The sequence below is a fragment of the Hemitrygon akajei genome, chromosome 17, assembly GCF_048418815.1.
Source record: "Hemitrygon akajei chromosome 17, sHemAka1.3, whole genome shotgun sequence".
NCBI lineage: Eukaryota > Metazoa > Chordata > Chondrichthyes > Myliobatiformes > Dasyatidae > Hemitrygon > Hemitrygon akajei.
In genome coordinates, this window is record NC_133140.1 from 12,057,708 (window position 1) to 12,073,946 (window position 16,239).

General features: G+C 39.1%; 1 protein-coding gene across 1 annotated transcript in view; it reads right to left on the minus strand.

The window, feature by feature from the left end:
- The window catches only part of cog4 (component of oligomeric golgi complex 4), a 108,441-nt gene that overhangs the window by 45,164 nt on the left and 47,038 nt on the right, over positions 1–16,239 (minus strand). The window contains exons 9-11 of the mRNA XM_073069678.1: positions 6,284–6,417; positions 5,031–5,149; positions 1,573–1,739 (exon numbers count right to left, since the gene is read on the minus strand). Of these exons, the coding sequence (XP_072925779.1) occupies positions 1,573–1,739; positions 5,031–5,149; positions 6,284–6,417 (420 nt within the window). The remainder of the gene's footprint in view (positions 1–1,572; positions 1,740–5,030; positions 5,150–6,283; positions 6,418–16,239) is intronic.

Genomic DNA, 16,239 nt, shown 5'->3' on the forward strand with positions numbered 1-16,239 from the left:
GCAAGAAGGGGTTTGGGAGTTGACATACTTGTTGAGTTCTCTTAGTTTTTTTGTGCACGGGGAGAGGTTGTTTGATGCCCTTGTTTCGTTTTGTGTGGGGGAGGGGGCTTTGGGGGGGGTTTGATGATCGGGATGCCATTCTTTTTCGTGTGGGGGGGTTGGGTGTGATGTTTCTCTCTGAATGACTTTCATGTTTTCTCGTGGCTATCTGGAGAAGACGAATCTCTGAGTTGTATACGGATACATACTTTGATAATAAATGAACCTTTGAAACGTTGGAACCTTTGAAATACACTGGACAACAAAAATTTTGATTCCTGAATACTTTTGAGTGTACCTCCTGGATTTTGGGCTGCTGATCACGAAAATTACCATGAAATTTCACTACCATTCACCATTTTATTAAAGAAATCACCTATATTTTTTATTTCAATTCATAATTCAAGTCAGAATAACTGATGCCAAGATTAAGGAAGGCATTTTTGTTGGTCCACAAATCAAACAGGTCATCAAGGACAAGCAATTTGAAAAACTTCTAGTGGAACTGGAGAAAATAGCATGGAAGGCATTCAAGGGCGTTGTTGAAATTTTTCTTGGCAACTACAGAGCACCAAACTATGTGCAGCAGGTTGACAACATGCTTAAAGCGTACAAAACCATCAAGTGCAACATGTCACTAAAGATTAATTTTCTGCATTCTCATTTAGACTTCTTCCGGCAAATCTTGGCACAGTCAGTGACGAGCATGGTAAAAGGTTTCACAAGGACATTGCGATCATGGTGAAACAACATCAGGGCAACTGGAATCTATCAATGCTGGCTGATTACTAACTTAATGCTAAATAAATCAATGCTAACTTAAGCGAGAAGCCTCAGCCACTGAGTTGGGTTCAATTCCAACATTTACGTGAAATTTGGATGCAAGGGGTATGGAGGCCTATGGTCTGGTTGCAGGTCAATGGAACTAGGCAGAATAATAGTTCAACACAGACTAGAAAGGCCAAAGGGGCTGTTTCTGTGCCGTAGTGTTCTATGACTGACTGAATCAAAGCAAACTGGAATGATTACCTGGCAGTGATGTGACTGACATGCGAACCTATTAGTATAAGTGAAGTCAGCAGAGAGACAATGCAAGGGACAGTTGTAACACTTCGTGCACTGTGGCAGTCAGTGAACAGTGACCATGTTGGTGGCATAGCCCTTAGCATAATGCTTTACAGTGCCAGCAATCAGAAGGTTCAATTCCTGATGCTGTCAGTAAGGAGTTTGTACATTCTCCCCATAACAGTATGGGTATCGTATGAATGTTCTGATTTCCTCCCACATTCCAATAGATGTAAGGGTTAGGATTTGTGAGTTGTGGGGATCCTATGTTGCCCCCAGAAGCATGTCAACACTTGCCTGCCTCTAGCAGATCTTAAGGCTGTGTTGGTCATTGGCACAAATGACATTTTACTGTCTGTTTTAATGTACTGTATATGTGACAAATAATCTAACCTCTTCTTCAGTTGCTGGACTGAATCACCAAGAAAAGCTAGCACCAGGTGGTGCACACAGACACATCCATCCTACCTGAAATCTGACTCCAGTACAGTGGTGGCATGGTTGATCATTGCACACAGGCAGTCGATATTGGAGCTTGCCAGAGCACGACCAATGCACTTCTTCACAATGAAGAAAACATCATCCACCATGCTGGATGTCAACTGGCCCCTCTCAAAGACATCCATTGCAACAGCCTGCAATTAAACATTTCAACCTTGAAGTGCCCAGGCAATTTACACATTGATCAAGAAAGCCAAAGTTCAATTTCTAATTAATCTCCCCCTGTGAAAATTTCCTTTAAACATGGTCATCTTCAACCAATCAACCTACATAATAAACTAATATAAAAAGGCGGAGCTTAGGAGGGCTAATGGCACCTAACAGCGACTCCTTTGCTTGCATCTTCGGAAACAGTGCTATTTCCATCTTTAATATCTCTAATTGTCCCTTTCAGGTTTCTTTTGAAGACCCTGACCTGCAGTTACACGCTGACTACAGTTCTTTGTGGGAATGGGACCCACTGTCAGACTTTCACAACTGGCCGTTATTTGGCATGCCAAGGGCTAGGCCTAAGAGCGCCGCTTGCCTTCGGAGGACCGAGTTTTCATGGCTCTGGAGACGGGGGGATTGGAGGTCGGTGTCCAAGCAGAAGACTGGTGTGTCATGGGAGATGGAAAATCTATGGCTGTGTGCCCAGAGACCAGAGATCTTTAGGCACAGAGTTTGGAAAAAGCGATGAAACGGACTGTTAACATCATAAACCACTGAGTTGTCTGTTACGTTTCCCCTCTTGCTGTGAAACATAGACACCTCTTTCTCCCTTATTACGGAGAAAGAGAGCCTGTGGTATGTGGAATGCCGGGTGAACAATGTAGTTTTTGGAGTACTGCAAGTCTGTGTCTTTGCTGTTACCTTACTCACGCTTGAGTGCTCGGTGGTGGGTGCTGATGCTCTTTTTTACCGGGGATTATTGCTTGCTGCCACTTACATGCAAGAGGGAAGGGAGCTTGGGGCGGTGGGGGGGGAGGGGGACTTTGGGTTCTAACATTTAACTGTCGTTCATTCTTTGGGGCACTCCTCTGTTTTCATGAATGGTTGCAAAGAAAAAGTATTTCAGGAAGTATATTGCATACATTTCTCTGACATTAAATGTACCTTTGAAACTAAGTTTGCAGGGAATGATCCCAGACACCAAAATCAGTTATACTGCTTTCTAGATTATTTAACCATATAACAACAGGGAAGGTGAAAACAGCCAGAATCCTGATTACTATACAAGACAAATGTGCATTGAAACAAGGCAAGTGACTGCACAAATCTCAAAAATATCTGATGGTAAGTTTCCAAACTAGTCACTTCACACTTTCAGCCCCACTGCATGGACTGTCCGGTATTATGTTCCAACTGGTCTTTCCACTAAGATTCCTTGCTCCTGCCCTGGTTTGCTTAGCGCCAGTTCAATATTTTATGCTACAGGATTCTGCTCAATTTTACTCAACTCGCCTGCTGAATCAAACACTATCCATCCCCACCTTAACCCATTCCAGGTCCCTCAAACCCAGTCCTGTCCAAGCTTTGCATAAGCAGAGCCCATGGTACAAAACAGAAGGTGAGGAAAAGATAAACCCCCTTTGCTAGCCTAAACATTTGGGCATCTTATCTAAGAAAAGATGTACTGGCATTGGAGAGGGTCCAGAGGAGGTTTGTGAGAATTATCCCAGCAATGAAAGGGTTGTTTGATGGCTCTGGGCCTATACTCACTGGAATTTGTTTGGGGGGGGGGGGTTCATTAAAACCTATCAAATACTAAAAGGCTATGATAGAGTGTTTGTTTCCTATAGTGCAAGAATCTAGAACAGAGGGCACAGCCTCAGAACACAAGGATGTCCCTTTAGAAGACAGATGAAGAGGAATTTCTGTAACCAGAGGGTGGTTAATCTATGGAATTCATTGCCACAGACAGCTGTAGAAAGCCAAGTCATTAGATTAGTGGAGATTAAATATATTAAAACCATAGGAATGACGGTGTATGCCAACATTAGTAAGGACGTCACAGCTTACAGGGAGAAGACAGAAAATAGGGTTGAGCAGGAAAATAAATCAGCCATGATGGAATGACAGAGCAAACTAATTTAATCAGCCATGATGGCATGACGGAACAGACTTATGATGGCCTAATTCTGTTCCTGTGTCTTATTCCACCATATCTGTATAGTTGAAAACAATACTTAGGATGCACATGTTGTTGGAAAGCTCAGCATTTATTGTGCTTCCTCTGTGATAACCTTGAGGCTCTATGAGACAACCTCACTGGTATCTGACTGAAGTCACATACAGAGCAAACTAGTTAAGGAGAGCAGATTTTCTTCCAAAATCATACTTTGCAAATCAGTTAGATTTTGAGCCATTATATTTGGATCCACATTGTAACTCTGGGATAAGAATCCACAACTTTGGCCAATGGATACAAGAGCAGGAGATTCGCTTTTTACAACAAGCAGCTTTGAAGTAACTTTTACTGATAGTGGCATTTTATTTGCAAGATTTTGCTAACACTTATTTAAATTTTCAAACGATCATGGTAAATTTTTAACTTTTATTATTTGACTATTAACTCAAATCTCTGGAACTCTAACCTAGATTTACTGTACTCTTGCTGATGAAGTGAATCAGTTTACAATAGATTCATGTACTATGTGTGCTGGGGAAGCCATCAGGAAGCACTTCAGAGCAGAACTGCTTTACTGGAACCACTATAAGCATTCAGGGTTTGGGAGAACATCAGATGATTAAACTAGCATGACTGGATATCCAGTTATGTACTAGAATTAGGAATGACGGTGTATGCCAACATCAGATCCTGGAGAAAAATCAGTTGGAACAGAGCCTGAAGAGGGATGCTCAATTTATGTTTAGAGTGGGACTCTTCACGAGAATACACTATGATTCTAATATTCCTTAGATCTTTTTTTCTGGTTTCTAACATCTGAACAGAAAGTCAGATCATTTTGGCTTAGAATTCCAACTGAATGTGCAGAATTCCTTGTATGCATTCAATTGTCAACTTTTTAAACAAGTTAACTTCACTCCTTAACAGCCAGCATTTGGTGAAGCTGAATGACAAAGTAGAAAGTGATTTGCTAACCCCCTCCTTCATTTGTTGAACAGGAGGGCTAATGCCAGTATTAAATGAGAAAGCTACAAATCAATAACTTTTCTTCGTAACTATCAAGAAGCCTTTCTCCCTCAGCTTCCTCTTCTGAACTCTTTGTGGACTGTCCAAATGGCTTTTCTCGTATGAGTTGAGAAGGTTAATGACTGGAGACCACATTACACAGAAGGAAACACTGATCCATCCCCACACATTCTCACCCTACGATGCGAGGATTGGTGGAGCAGGAGCCATGCCTATTTTTCCTCCCGATATCCCACAACAAGATTATAGAAAACTAGAGGGAGTGTATGGCGCCCACAATATACAGTACCTTGTTGACCATCTCTCTCATGAAGTATTCCTCCATGGTGATGTAATATCCAATCAGTTCCTGCATATTCCGACTCAGCAAGCATAGGTTACAGAGTTTATCCAGTGCCTTCTGATGCTCTGGAAGAATCAAGACACATGAAGTACAGGATATTGCAATTGATAGTAATATTTACGTAGAATATGCTTACAGTTTCTTTATCTTGTAGAGGTGAAGCAAGCAACTCATCTCTACAAGAACCAGTTGTTCTCACCCTCTTTACATTGACATTGCTTTCCTCTTCATGTACTTACCTTGCTTCATTTTAATTGTCCCTGCATAATTCACCTCAACCACGTGGTAGTGAGTGCCACATTTTCAAGGAAAGGAGGTTTCTCCTGAATTGGATTTAATTATTTTTACCAACCCCCGCAAGCGGAAGCATCCTTATTTAATTTTATTACACTAAAAGGTGAACTCTTGATCTCCCAATCTATTTCATTGTGGTCCTTGCATTTTATTTGTCTGCCTGCACAGTATCTTCTCAGAAAATGCAACACTTTTCCTTTTCCTTTCTACTACCTCCAAGTACTTATGTATAGAATGATCTGTCTGAATGGCACACAAACAAAAGCTTTTCACTCCATCTCAGCACAAACTAAAATTTGACATAATTTATGTAAAGTTATGAAGACTTTCTGCCTCATTAGAAATATGGTGTACAACTGTATTGAGTGACAGAGATATCATATTTCTGGTTTAGCAATCTGATTTGATTGTTTTTAGCACTGATGTGTGAAGGACACAGAAACCATTCAGTACATTGGATCTGGTCAATATCTAGTGGGATCAGCTAGAAAGCACTTTCTGTAATGTGATGTGGACTCTAATGACCTCATGTCAAATGGCCTTACAAAATTTCACATCTGATGACAAGAACTACTTGCTTATCATAGTATAACACTTTGGAATTGCAGGATTGAGGATTATGGAGAAATAAAGGAAAAACACATCACAGGATCATGCATAGGCAGAAGACGGGCCAAATTCCACTTCCTTGTTCTGGTTAGCACCTCCACAAAGGAACAAACAACATGCTTTGCTTACAATCAGAACAGGCCACCCTTACTTCTCAAAGGTATATAGGCAAGAAAGAATAGGACAAGAGAAGGAAAAGCCACCAAAAGAAAAGCTATTTTGAAACTATTTTCACACAAGCAGTTGTGATGATCAAGAGAAGCCCCACCATTTTAATAGTCAGGAGATGATTGTACCTTGCTTGACTTCCTCTGAGGCTACTGCATCACAAACCTCAAAATCAGCAGTGATCCTTCTTTTCATGAAGCGCAAGTATAGTTCTGCACGAGCATTCATTAAAGTAACCTCTGCTAAAATAGTGTCCAGCTCCCTAAAATAAATCAAAAGTAAACTCTTTCAGATACATTCATTCATCTTTTCTTTTCCCAATACTTTTATTAGTTTCTACATAGAATACAGAATACAAGAAAGTGTATATAAAAGGTCGAAAGATAAAAAACTGCCTATTACATTATATCTGTTCATAACAACAATCTCATTACCCTGTATTCATATAAGTTAATCGATAGTCATATTGAACTATACTAATTTATTACAAAAAAGTCTAACCCCTACCAAGACTGAAGCTGTTCATTGAGAAAAGAAAGTAAAATATCTTCTCATATAATAAAAAATTAATAACAGCCAATATCTGAGTTTAAACAACAAAATGAAGGTTTTGAAAATAATTCAGAAAAGGTCCCCACAATGTTTGAAAGTCTTGACAAGATTCAGAAATTGAACAATGAATCTTCTCTAAGTCTAAACATGACATAATATCGCATAACCATTGAGCATGAGTAGGAGGAAAAACACCTTTCATTTGAACAAAAGTGTCCTCCAAGCTATAAGAGAGCTATAGGCCAAAGTATGTAAATCAGATGCCTTCAGCTTAATATCTTGTCCTGTAACAATACCGAATAGGGCCATCAGAGGGTTAGGCTTAAAATTGACTTTAAAAAGTAAGGAAAAAGTTTGAAAAGCTTCCTTCCAATACTTTTCAAGATTCGGACAAGTCCAAAACACATGAATTAATGAAGCTTCTCCATCTGTCACAGTAGGGAGATATATCCGAATAAAAACGAGGTAGCTTACCCTTAGTCATATGAGCTCTATGTACCACCTTAAATTGTATGAGGGGATGACGAGCACATAGCGATGAAGTATTGACCAGTTTAAAAATTTCATTCCAAGTTTCCTCAGATTTTGACGTCTGTAAACTTGTTCCCAATCTTAATTTTGTCTAAAGGAACATTCCTCGTCTTCAGTAACATACCATAAATATTAGATATTGAACCATTATGAAAAGGTGTCAAACTAAAAATTACGTCCAGTAAGTTCTTATCTGAGCTTATAGGAAATGTACATAATTGAGATCTTAAAAAGTCTCTGATTTGTAAATATCTAAAAAAAAGTGAATTTTGGGTAAGCTATGCTTAGTTGACAATTGCTCAAATGAAAAAAGGTTTCCTCCAACAGATTCCGAGAACACTTAATACCCAACCTGTCCCATTCTTTAAAAACTAAATCAGTTATTGAGGGTTTAAAAAAATAATTAGAATAAATGGGACTTGAAAAGAGAAAACCTCAATAAACCGAAGTGTTTTCTAAATTGTATCCAGATCCTCAGAGTATGTTTAACTATTAAATTATCAGCTAGTTTACTTACAAATAAAGGAAGTGAGGATCCAAGAAGAGAAATAATAGAAAATTTATTAACAGAGTTAGCTTCTAAGGAAACCAGTACCGGACAATCTACACGATTAACATAATATAACCAAAACGTAAGATATCATATATTAACTGCCCAGTAATAAAACCTAAAATTAGGTAAGGCTAAACCTCTAGACTTTTTAGATTTTTGAAGATGAACTTCATTTAAATGAACTTCATTTATTTTTCCATATGTAAGAGGAAAAAATAGAATCAAGAGAGTCAGAATAGGATTTAGGAATAAAAATGGGTAAAGCCTGAAAAAGATATATAAATTTAGGTAGAATATTCATTTTAATAGAATTAATTCGTCCAATCAATGAAATTGAAAGAGGTGACCAATTTAATGATACCCTTTTTACATGACTCAAAGTAAGAAAGTTTTCTTTAAATAGGTGTTTGTAATTCTTACTGACTGTTACACCCAAATAAGTAAATTGATTCCTTACAACTTTAAAAGGGAGATTAGTATTAATTGATACCAAATTATTTAAAGGAAATAATTCACTCTTATGTAGGTTCAATTTATGTCCTGAAAACTGGCTATAACAGGAGAGTAAAGAAAGTACACAAGGTAATGAGGTCTCAATATTAGAGATAAACAGCAATATATCATCAGCGTAAAGCAAAATTTTGTGAGTAATACCTCTCCTTAAAATACCACAGATATCATTAGATTCTCAAAAAGCAATGGCAAGAGGTTCTACAGCTAGAACAAAGAGAAAAGGGCTCAACGGACAGCCTTGTCTAGTTCCGTGATGAAGTTTAAATGGTTTGGAATTTTGAAAATTAGTAACAACCCGAGCAGGAGACAGATAAAGTAATTTAATCCACTGAATAAAATCTGGTCCAAAATTAAATTTTACTAATGGTTTAAATAAATAATTCCATTCAACCTGTGATATCACACATTCCGATATCTCCTGGAAGGGAGAGTAAATAACATTTAATACACGGCGTATATTAAAATGGGAATGTTGGTTTTTTAAAAATCCAGTCTGATCATCAGAAATAATGAAGGTAGAATATTTTCAATCCTACGAGCCAGAAATTTAAAAAGGATTTTAGTATCAACATTGAGTAATGAAATTGGCCTATATGAAGAGCATTCAGTTGGATCCTTGTTCTTCTTTAGGATAAGCGAAATAGAGGCTTCATAGAAACATTGATGCAAGCTACCCAATTTGAAAGAATCCAAAAAGACTAAGTGTAACTGCGGTATAATTAATGAAGAAAAAGCCTTATAAAATTCTCCAGAAAATCCAACAGGACCTGGAGCCTTTCCCGAGCGTAATGAGCGTATAGCCTCGGCAATTTCCTCATAAGAAATGGGTTGATCCACCTGTTTACAAGTATCTGCAGAAAGTGCAGGGATATTTAATTGATCTAGAAAATGATTCATTACAGTATTATCTTTAGGGGAATCAGAACTGTAAAGTTTAGAACAGAATTCTCTAAAGGTATCATTTATTTCAGAGTGATCAGTTGTCCTATCACCATTAGTTTTGCAAATTTCTTTAATTTGTCATTTAACTACAGAAGTTTTTAATTGGTTGGCCAATACTTTGCCTGATTTATCTCCGTGAATGTAAAATTGAGTTTTATCTTTAAGAAGTTGAGTTTCAATTGGATATGTTAATAGAAAATAGTATTTAGTTTTAACTTCAACACATCTTTTATATAAAATAGGATCTGGAGCTATAGCATATTTTTGATCTAATTGTTTCAAATGATTGGCTAATTCAATTCTTTCTTTATTAGCTTTATTCTTAACACACGCAGTAAAATAAATAATTTATCCTCTAATGTAGGCCTTGGAAGTATCCCATATAATAAGATTAGAAGTCTCTTCCTTTATATTCTCTTCAAAAAACAAAATAATATGCCTCTCTAGAAATTTTTAAAATTCCTTATCAGATAACAAAGTTGTATTAAAACGCCAAATTCTGTTTGTTTGAGGAAGACCAGGGAGATTTAAAGATAGAAATACAGGAACATGATCTGAAACAGCAATCTCTTTATATTCACAGGAACGAACTGATGAAATCATTTGACTATCAATAAAAAAATAATCAATCCTGGAATATGTATGATGAACATGGGAAAAAAAACGAGTACCCCCTATCTGAAGGACGTAAGAAACGCCAAACATCAACAATACCACATTTCAATAAAAAAAAGATTGAATAAACAAAGCTGATTTATTAAGAGGCGCTGATTTAGAAGATGATCGGTCTAAAATTGGGTCTAGCCAGCAATTAAAATCTCCTCCCATTACCAAAGAATAAAGACTCAGATCTGGTAAAAACGAGAAAAAAAAACTCAAAAAATCCTGGATCATCTACATTTGGGGCATACGCATTGGAAAATACTATTAATTTATATTCTAGCTTTCATGAAACTATAGCTGAACGTCCATTAGTATCAGACACTACTTTATGTTGGACAAAGTAAAGAGTATTATCTATAAGAATCAAAACTCCTCTAGATTTGGCCTGAAAAGATGAATGAAAACAAAGTCCATTCCAATGGCTAAAAAAATGTAGATTATTACATTTGCATATGTGAGTTTCTTGTTAAAAAAAAAATAGGGACCTTAAATTTCTTAATACAAGAAGAACCATACAAGAATTACAAGAAGCATGAATATGGTAGACTGTCAGAGACTTTGACCAGACTGCAAATATCAATATACTAGAGGACATGGGTTTAAAGTGAGATGGGAAAGTTTACAGCACACATATAAGTTTGTTTTTAAAGACATGTTGATAGGTACCTGGAACATGCTGCCAGGGGCCACGGTGAAAGCTGATGTTTTGGTGTGATGTTTATCACAAAGGGCATTTAGATAGATACATGAACAAGTACAGAATTAATGAATGTAGATCATGTGCAGGCAGATGGGATTAGTTTAATTTAGCATTGTGATTGGGATGGCACGACCTCTTCCTGAGCTGTACTGTTCTATGTTAGACATGGGTAGAAAGAGGGAAGAGGTCCTGCACAGTCAGTATAGGGAGTTAGGGAAGAGAATGAAGAGCAGGACCTCCAAGGTAGTTATCTCTGGATTACTCCAGAACCTTGTGCTGGTTAGAGCAGGACTGGGATAATTGTAGAGATGAATGAATGGCTGAGGAAGCAGTGCAGGGGGCAAGGTTTAGAGTTCTGATTCATTGTATCTCTTCTGGGGAAGGTAGGACCTGCACAAAAAGAGCAGGTTACACCTGAACTCAAGGGGGACCAATATCGTTGCGGGCAGGTTTGCTAGAGCTGTTGGAGGAGGTTTAAGCTAATTAGCCGGGGATGGGAACTGGAATGATAGAGCTGAGGATGGGGAAGCTGGTATACAAGTTGATACACTGTGTAGTGAGACTGTGAGGAAGGATAGGCAGATGCTAGGGCAAAATTGGTCAGTGTAATGAGTTAAAGTGTAAAATGTGGACAAAATCGAAAAAGGTAATTAATTGAGGACTGAAGATGTTATATCTCAATGCACGCAGTATATGGTATTACATACCCCGTGGGTATCTTGTGACTGTCTTATGACCATGATGTAATTGAGTATCCGGTGAGCATGATGTAATGGTCTTGTGATGGTGGGGTGATGTAATTTCCTGCCAGTGTGAGGTCACATGGTGTAATTTTCCCCACCAGTGAGAGGTCACGTGATGGCCTGTTTCAACAGGTGTAAACCGGGAAAGCCTTGCTGCAACGCAAGTCAGTTCATGGTTTAATTTGTCAGTTACTCCGTTATGCTGCGTATTCATCTCATGACGCAGTTTCGTTTTAAAGTGGAGTTTTACTTTCTATCTCAAGTCTCAAAGGTTATTGCCAGCAGTTTCGCCAAACGCTGCCAGTATTGGTTTCTACCTTTGCAGTCCAGTCGGAGAATGAAGAATTTACCAAAGTACGGAAAACCTGAAGGATCGCGTAATGTTGGTGTCGTCGGCAGTAATACAGAATCGATCTTATTGAAACCTCATTCAAGGAGGTAGTAACCTGCATCTGAGATAGCCTCTGCATTGTGAAAGCAGAAAGGGCTGGACGCAGCATTATTCACCAAGGTCAGTTCTTTTAAACCATTTTTATTTCCTTCGTTGCAAATCCTTTGGGCAAGGCATATTTCAGCTGGGATCAGCAGTAACGTCACGTCATCAAGGAATTTGTTACTTCAGGAAAGTCTCTCCTAATTGGCGGTGTAAACCATTTGGACTTTTGCATTTATCGCTTTAAGGACTGTGTTTGCATTTATTGCTTTAAGAACTGTTCGAGTTGCCGCAGAGCCATTAACTTCCAGTTAACTTCGTTTGTTTACTTTTCTTTTTTAAAACAAAATCAAACAGTGTCGTCTGAGTCCAACCAAATGCCGAATATTAACCTTTGCCTCACTCTTGGCTAGACGCTTGATCCTCCTTAGATGGAGAGATGTTGCCCCGCCCACTCATGCTCAATGGCTTAACGACATTATGGCCTGCTTGGACCTCGAAAAAATTCATTATTCAGTTCTTAATTCAGATCTAAAGTTCCATAAGGTCTGGGGACCTTTTATCGAGTACTTTCATAACCTTCCTCTTGACTAGGATTCTTTTTTTTTTCTTTTCGGTCTCTTGCTTTCAGCTCCCTTTTTTTTCTGGTAGTAGGCATTATTATCCTCTGTTGCTAAGTGTATTCACAGTCTGGGAGTTTGATTGTCCTGATTTATACTCTCTATATTGTGTTGTGGTTGGTCTGGAGTTGTTTTTTTTTGTGTTGTGGGGCTTGGGGAGGATACTAAGTTTACTTGTCTTCAATTTAGGTGCTTTTTTGTCAAATTCTCTTCCTTTGTAGCATATAGTCATTGTATGCTTAATTTTGCACTGTATTAATGTTCCTCATTGGGATTTGGGGTTTTTAATTTGTAAAATGTATAGAAAAACTAATAAAAAATAATAGAAAAAAAATCAAACAGTGTTTAATAAATGTTTTTGTTTATAAAAACCTGTCTCAATTCTATATTCATTGTTGCCGTATCATAACAATGGAATAAGGTAGATTATCTTGTAGCACAGTTAGAGATTGGTAGGTATACAGTTGTGGGCATCAGTGAGTTGTGGCTGAAAGATGATCATAATTGAGAGTTTTACATTCAAGGATACACATTGTATCAAAAGGACAGGCAGGTAAGGGAGAGGAGGTGGGGTGGTTGTGATGGTAAAAGATGAATTCAAATCCTTAGAATGAGGTGACATAGGATTCGAAGATGTAGAATCCTTGTGAGTTAAGAAACTACAAAGGTAAAATGACCCTGATGGGAGCTAGATAGATACTTAATTGATCTCAAAGGAAATTACAGTGTCACTGTGGCATTACAAGTACACAGATATAAACATTAGAAGAGAAGTAGAAAGAATAAAAAATAAATTATCACAAACAGTAAACAGGAGGGGGTCATCCCTTCCCCGGCCATAGGTTGACTCATTGTAGAGCCTAATGGCCAAGGGTAAGCATTACCTGATGTAGTGCTCTTCGGAACAGCACATTTGTCTTAGTCCATTACTAAAAGTGCTCCTCTGTTCAGTCAAGGTGGCATGCAGAGGGTGAGAAACATTGTCGAGAATTGCCAGGATTTTCCATAGGGTCCTTTGTTCTACCACAGCCTCTAGTGTGTCCAGTTTGACTGCTATAACAGAGCCAGCCCTTTTAATCAGTTTATTGAGCCTGTTGGCATCACCAATGTTAATGCCATTGCCGCAGCACACCACTGCACAGAATATTGTACTGGCGACAACAGACCAGTAGAACATGTGAAGGAGAGGCCAGCATACTCCAAAGGACCTCAGTCTCCTCAGAAAGTAGTGGTGACTTTGGCCCTTCTTGTAAAGAGCCTTTGTGTTGGTGTTCCACTGAAGTCTGCATTAAGGTGTACCTCTAGGTACTTGTAGGTCCTCTCCATGTCCACGTGCTGCTTATAGCCATGCCTGACACACAGCTCTAAAGCCACACAAACTGTGATCTGCCAGGCAGATAGTCCATTATCGAGGATACAATGGAAGTGCCAATCTACATTGAACAGAGCTTTTCCCTCCAGCAATGAGGACCATATGGTATTAAAGGCACTTGAGAAATCAAAAAAACATGATCCCTACTGCACTGCCCTGCTTATTCAGATTGGAGTGGGCTCTGTTCAACAGGTAGATGACAGCATCATCGACTCCAATGTGCTCCTGGTAGACAAACTGCAGGGGATCAAGGGTTGATCTGACCGGGGGTTGGAGGTGAACCAGAACCAACCTCTTCATGATGCATGAGGTCAGGGCCACTGGACAGTAGTCATTCAAGACTTTCAGTTGGCCCTTCTTGGGCACTGGGACTACACATGATGTTTTCCCAGACAGTCAGGACCTTTTCCAGGCTGAGATTCAGGCTGAAAATGCACTGAAGAAGTAACACTCAGCACACTCCTTCAGGACCTGGGGTTCACAGCATCTGGTCCCAATGTTTTGCCCTTCCTCAGAGCCCTTCTCACCTGCTCCCTCCATAATGGCTAGGGAGTTGGTGGAAGGTGGGAGCTGAGGGAGGTGAAGATTGGGACGATATCAGTTGGTATGTGAAGGTGAGGATAGTAGGTGCAGGGCAAGCAAGGGATGTAGTCAGTGGTAGCCTGTGTTGTTCATCCACATGTTGAATTGGGGGTGGGGGTGGGTTGGAAGGAGGAGGGGAGGTGTTGATGCTGAGGGACGATTGGGTGCTCCTGCAACTGAGCTGGTGTGCTGAGGGGGGTGTGAACAGGAGGGGAATTGTCAAACCTATTGAAGAATTGGTTTACTTATTAGTCCATTCATGGCTGCTCTCCAAGGTTCTATAGCCAGGCTGATTGAAGCCAATGATGTTCTTCATGCCTCTCCATACCTCCTGTGTGCTATACTGCCCAAGCTTGTGCTCCAGCTCTCTCCTGTATTCCTCTTCAGCCACCTTGATCTTCTCCTTTAGCTCCCTCTGCACATGCTTCAATTCCTCCCTATCTTCTAATCTAAAGGCTCACTTTTTGTGGTTGAGAAGAGCCTTTAGATCACTGGTGAAGCAGTGAACAACCCTTGATGATATTACAGAGTCCACACAGAAGTTGATGGAGCCAGTGATGCAATTAGTTGGTCCGTTTATATCCGCCCCATATGATTCACAAAGCACATTCTGCTAAGGAACCTCAAAGCAGCCCTTCAAAGCCTATGTATGCATCTTTAACATTTCTGGGGGCAATTCAGAAGGCGCAGGATACTTACATCTCAAAGCTGAAGTAGTATTTCAAAGGGAGTATGATGCAACCATGGCTGACAAGGGAAGTCAAAGACAGCATAAATGGAAAAGGGAGGGCATATTATAGAGCAAAAATTAGTGAGAAGTTAGAGGTTTGGGAAGCTTTTAAAAACCAACAGAAGCCAACTAAAAAAAACATGAGGAGAGAGAAAACAAAAAAGATAGTTTTTCTTCAGAAATATAGAGTAAAAGAAAGGCCAAAATGGATATTAGACCATTGGAAAATGACACTGGTAATAATGAGGGACAAAGAAATGGAGGATGAACTTAAGTATTTTGTGTCAGTCTTCATTGTAGAAGACACTATCAGTACGCCAGAAATTTGAGAGTGTCAGGGGGTGTCATTGTTATTATTATTGAGAAGGTACTTGGAAAGCTGAAAGATCTGAAAGTAAATAAGTCACCTGGACTAGATGGACTACACCCCAGAGTTCTGAAAGAGATGGCTGAAGAGACTGTGGAGGCATTAGTAATCATCTTTCAAGAATCACTAGATTTTGAAATGGTTCCAGGGGACTGGAAAGTTGCAAATGTCACTTCATTCTTTAAGAAGAGAGGGAGGCAGAAGAAAGGAATTTCTTCTGAAACCAGTTTCAGTGGTTGGGAAAATGTGGGGGTTTATTTTTAAGAATGAGGTTTTGATGTACCTGGAGGCATATGATCAAACAGACCTAATTAGCATGGTTTCCCTAAGTGGAAATCTTGCCAGACCAATCTGTTGGAATTCTTAAAGGAAATAACAGGCAGGATAGACAGATCATTTTACAAGGCAATAATGAAACATTGTGCCACAAAACAAAACACTCAAATATGCATACAGTATTGCTCAGTTTCAAAGATGTTAGGTCACTAGTCAATTACGAGGTAGCTGATCCAACTTAATTGTTTTTAGCACTTATGTGAGAGACACTGAAACTTGGTCAGTATTCAGTGCTTTCAGCTGGAAATTACTTTGGTATCAAAGTTAATTAGGGTTGAAATTAAGGTCCACTCTGATGGCCTCCAGGTCAAGTGGCTTTCCAAAACTCCCCATCTGTTGACAAGAACAGCCAATTCCATAACCCACTATAGCATCTTAGAGTTACAAGGAAGGAGAAACCAAGAGAAAAACATAACCATGGCAATGGAATGGCAGAAGCCAATATCC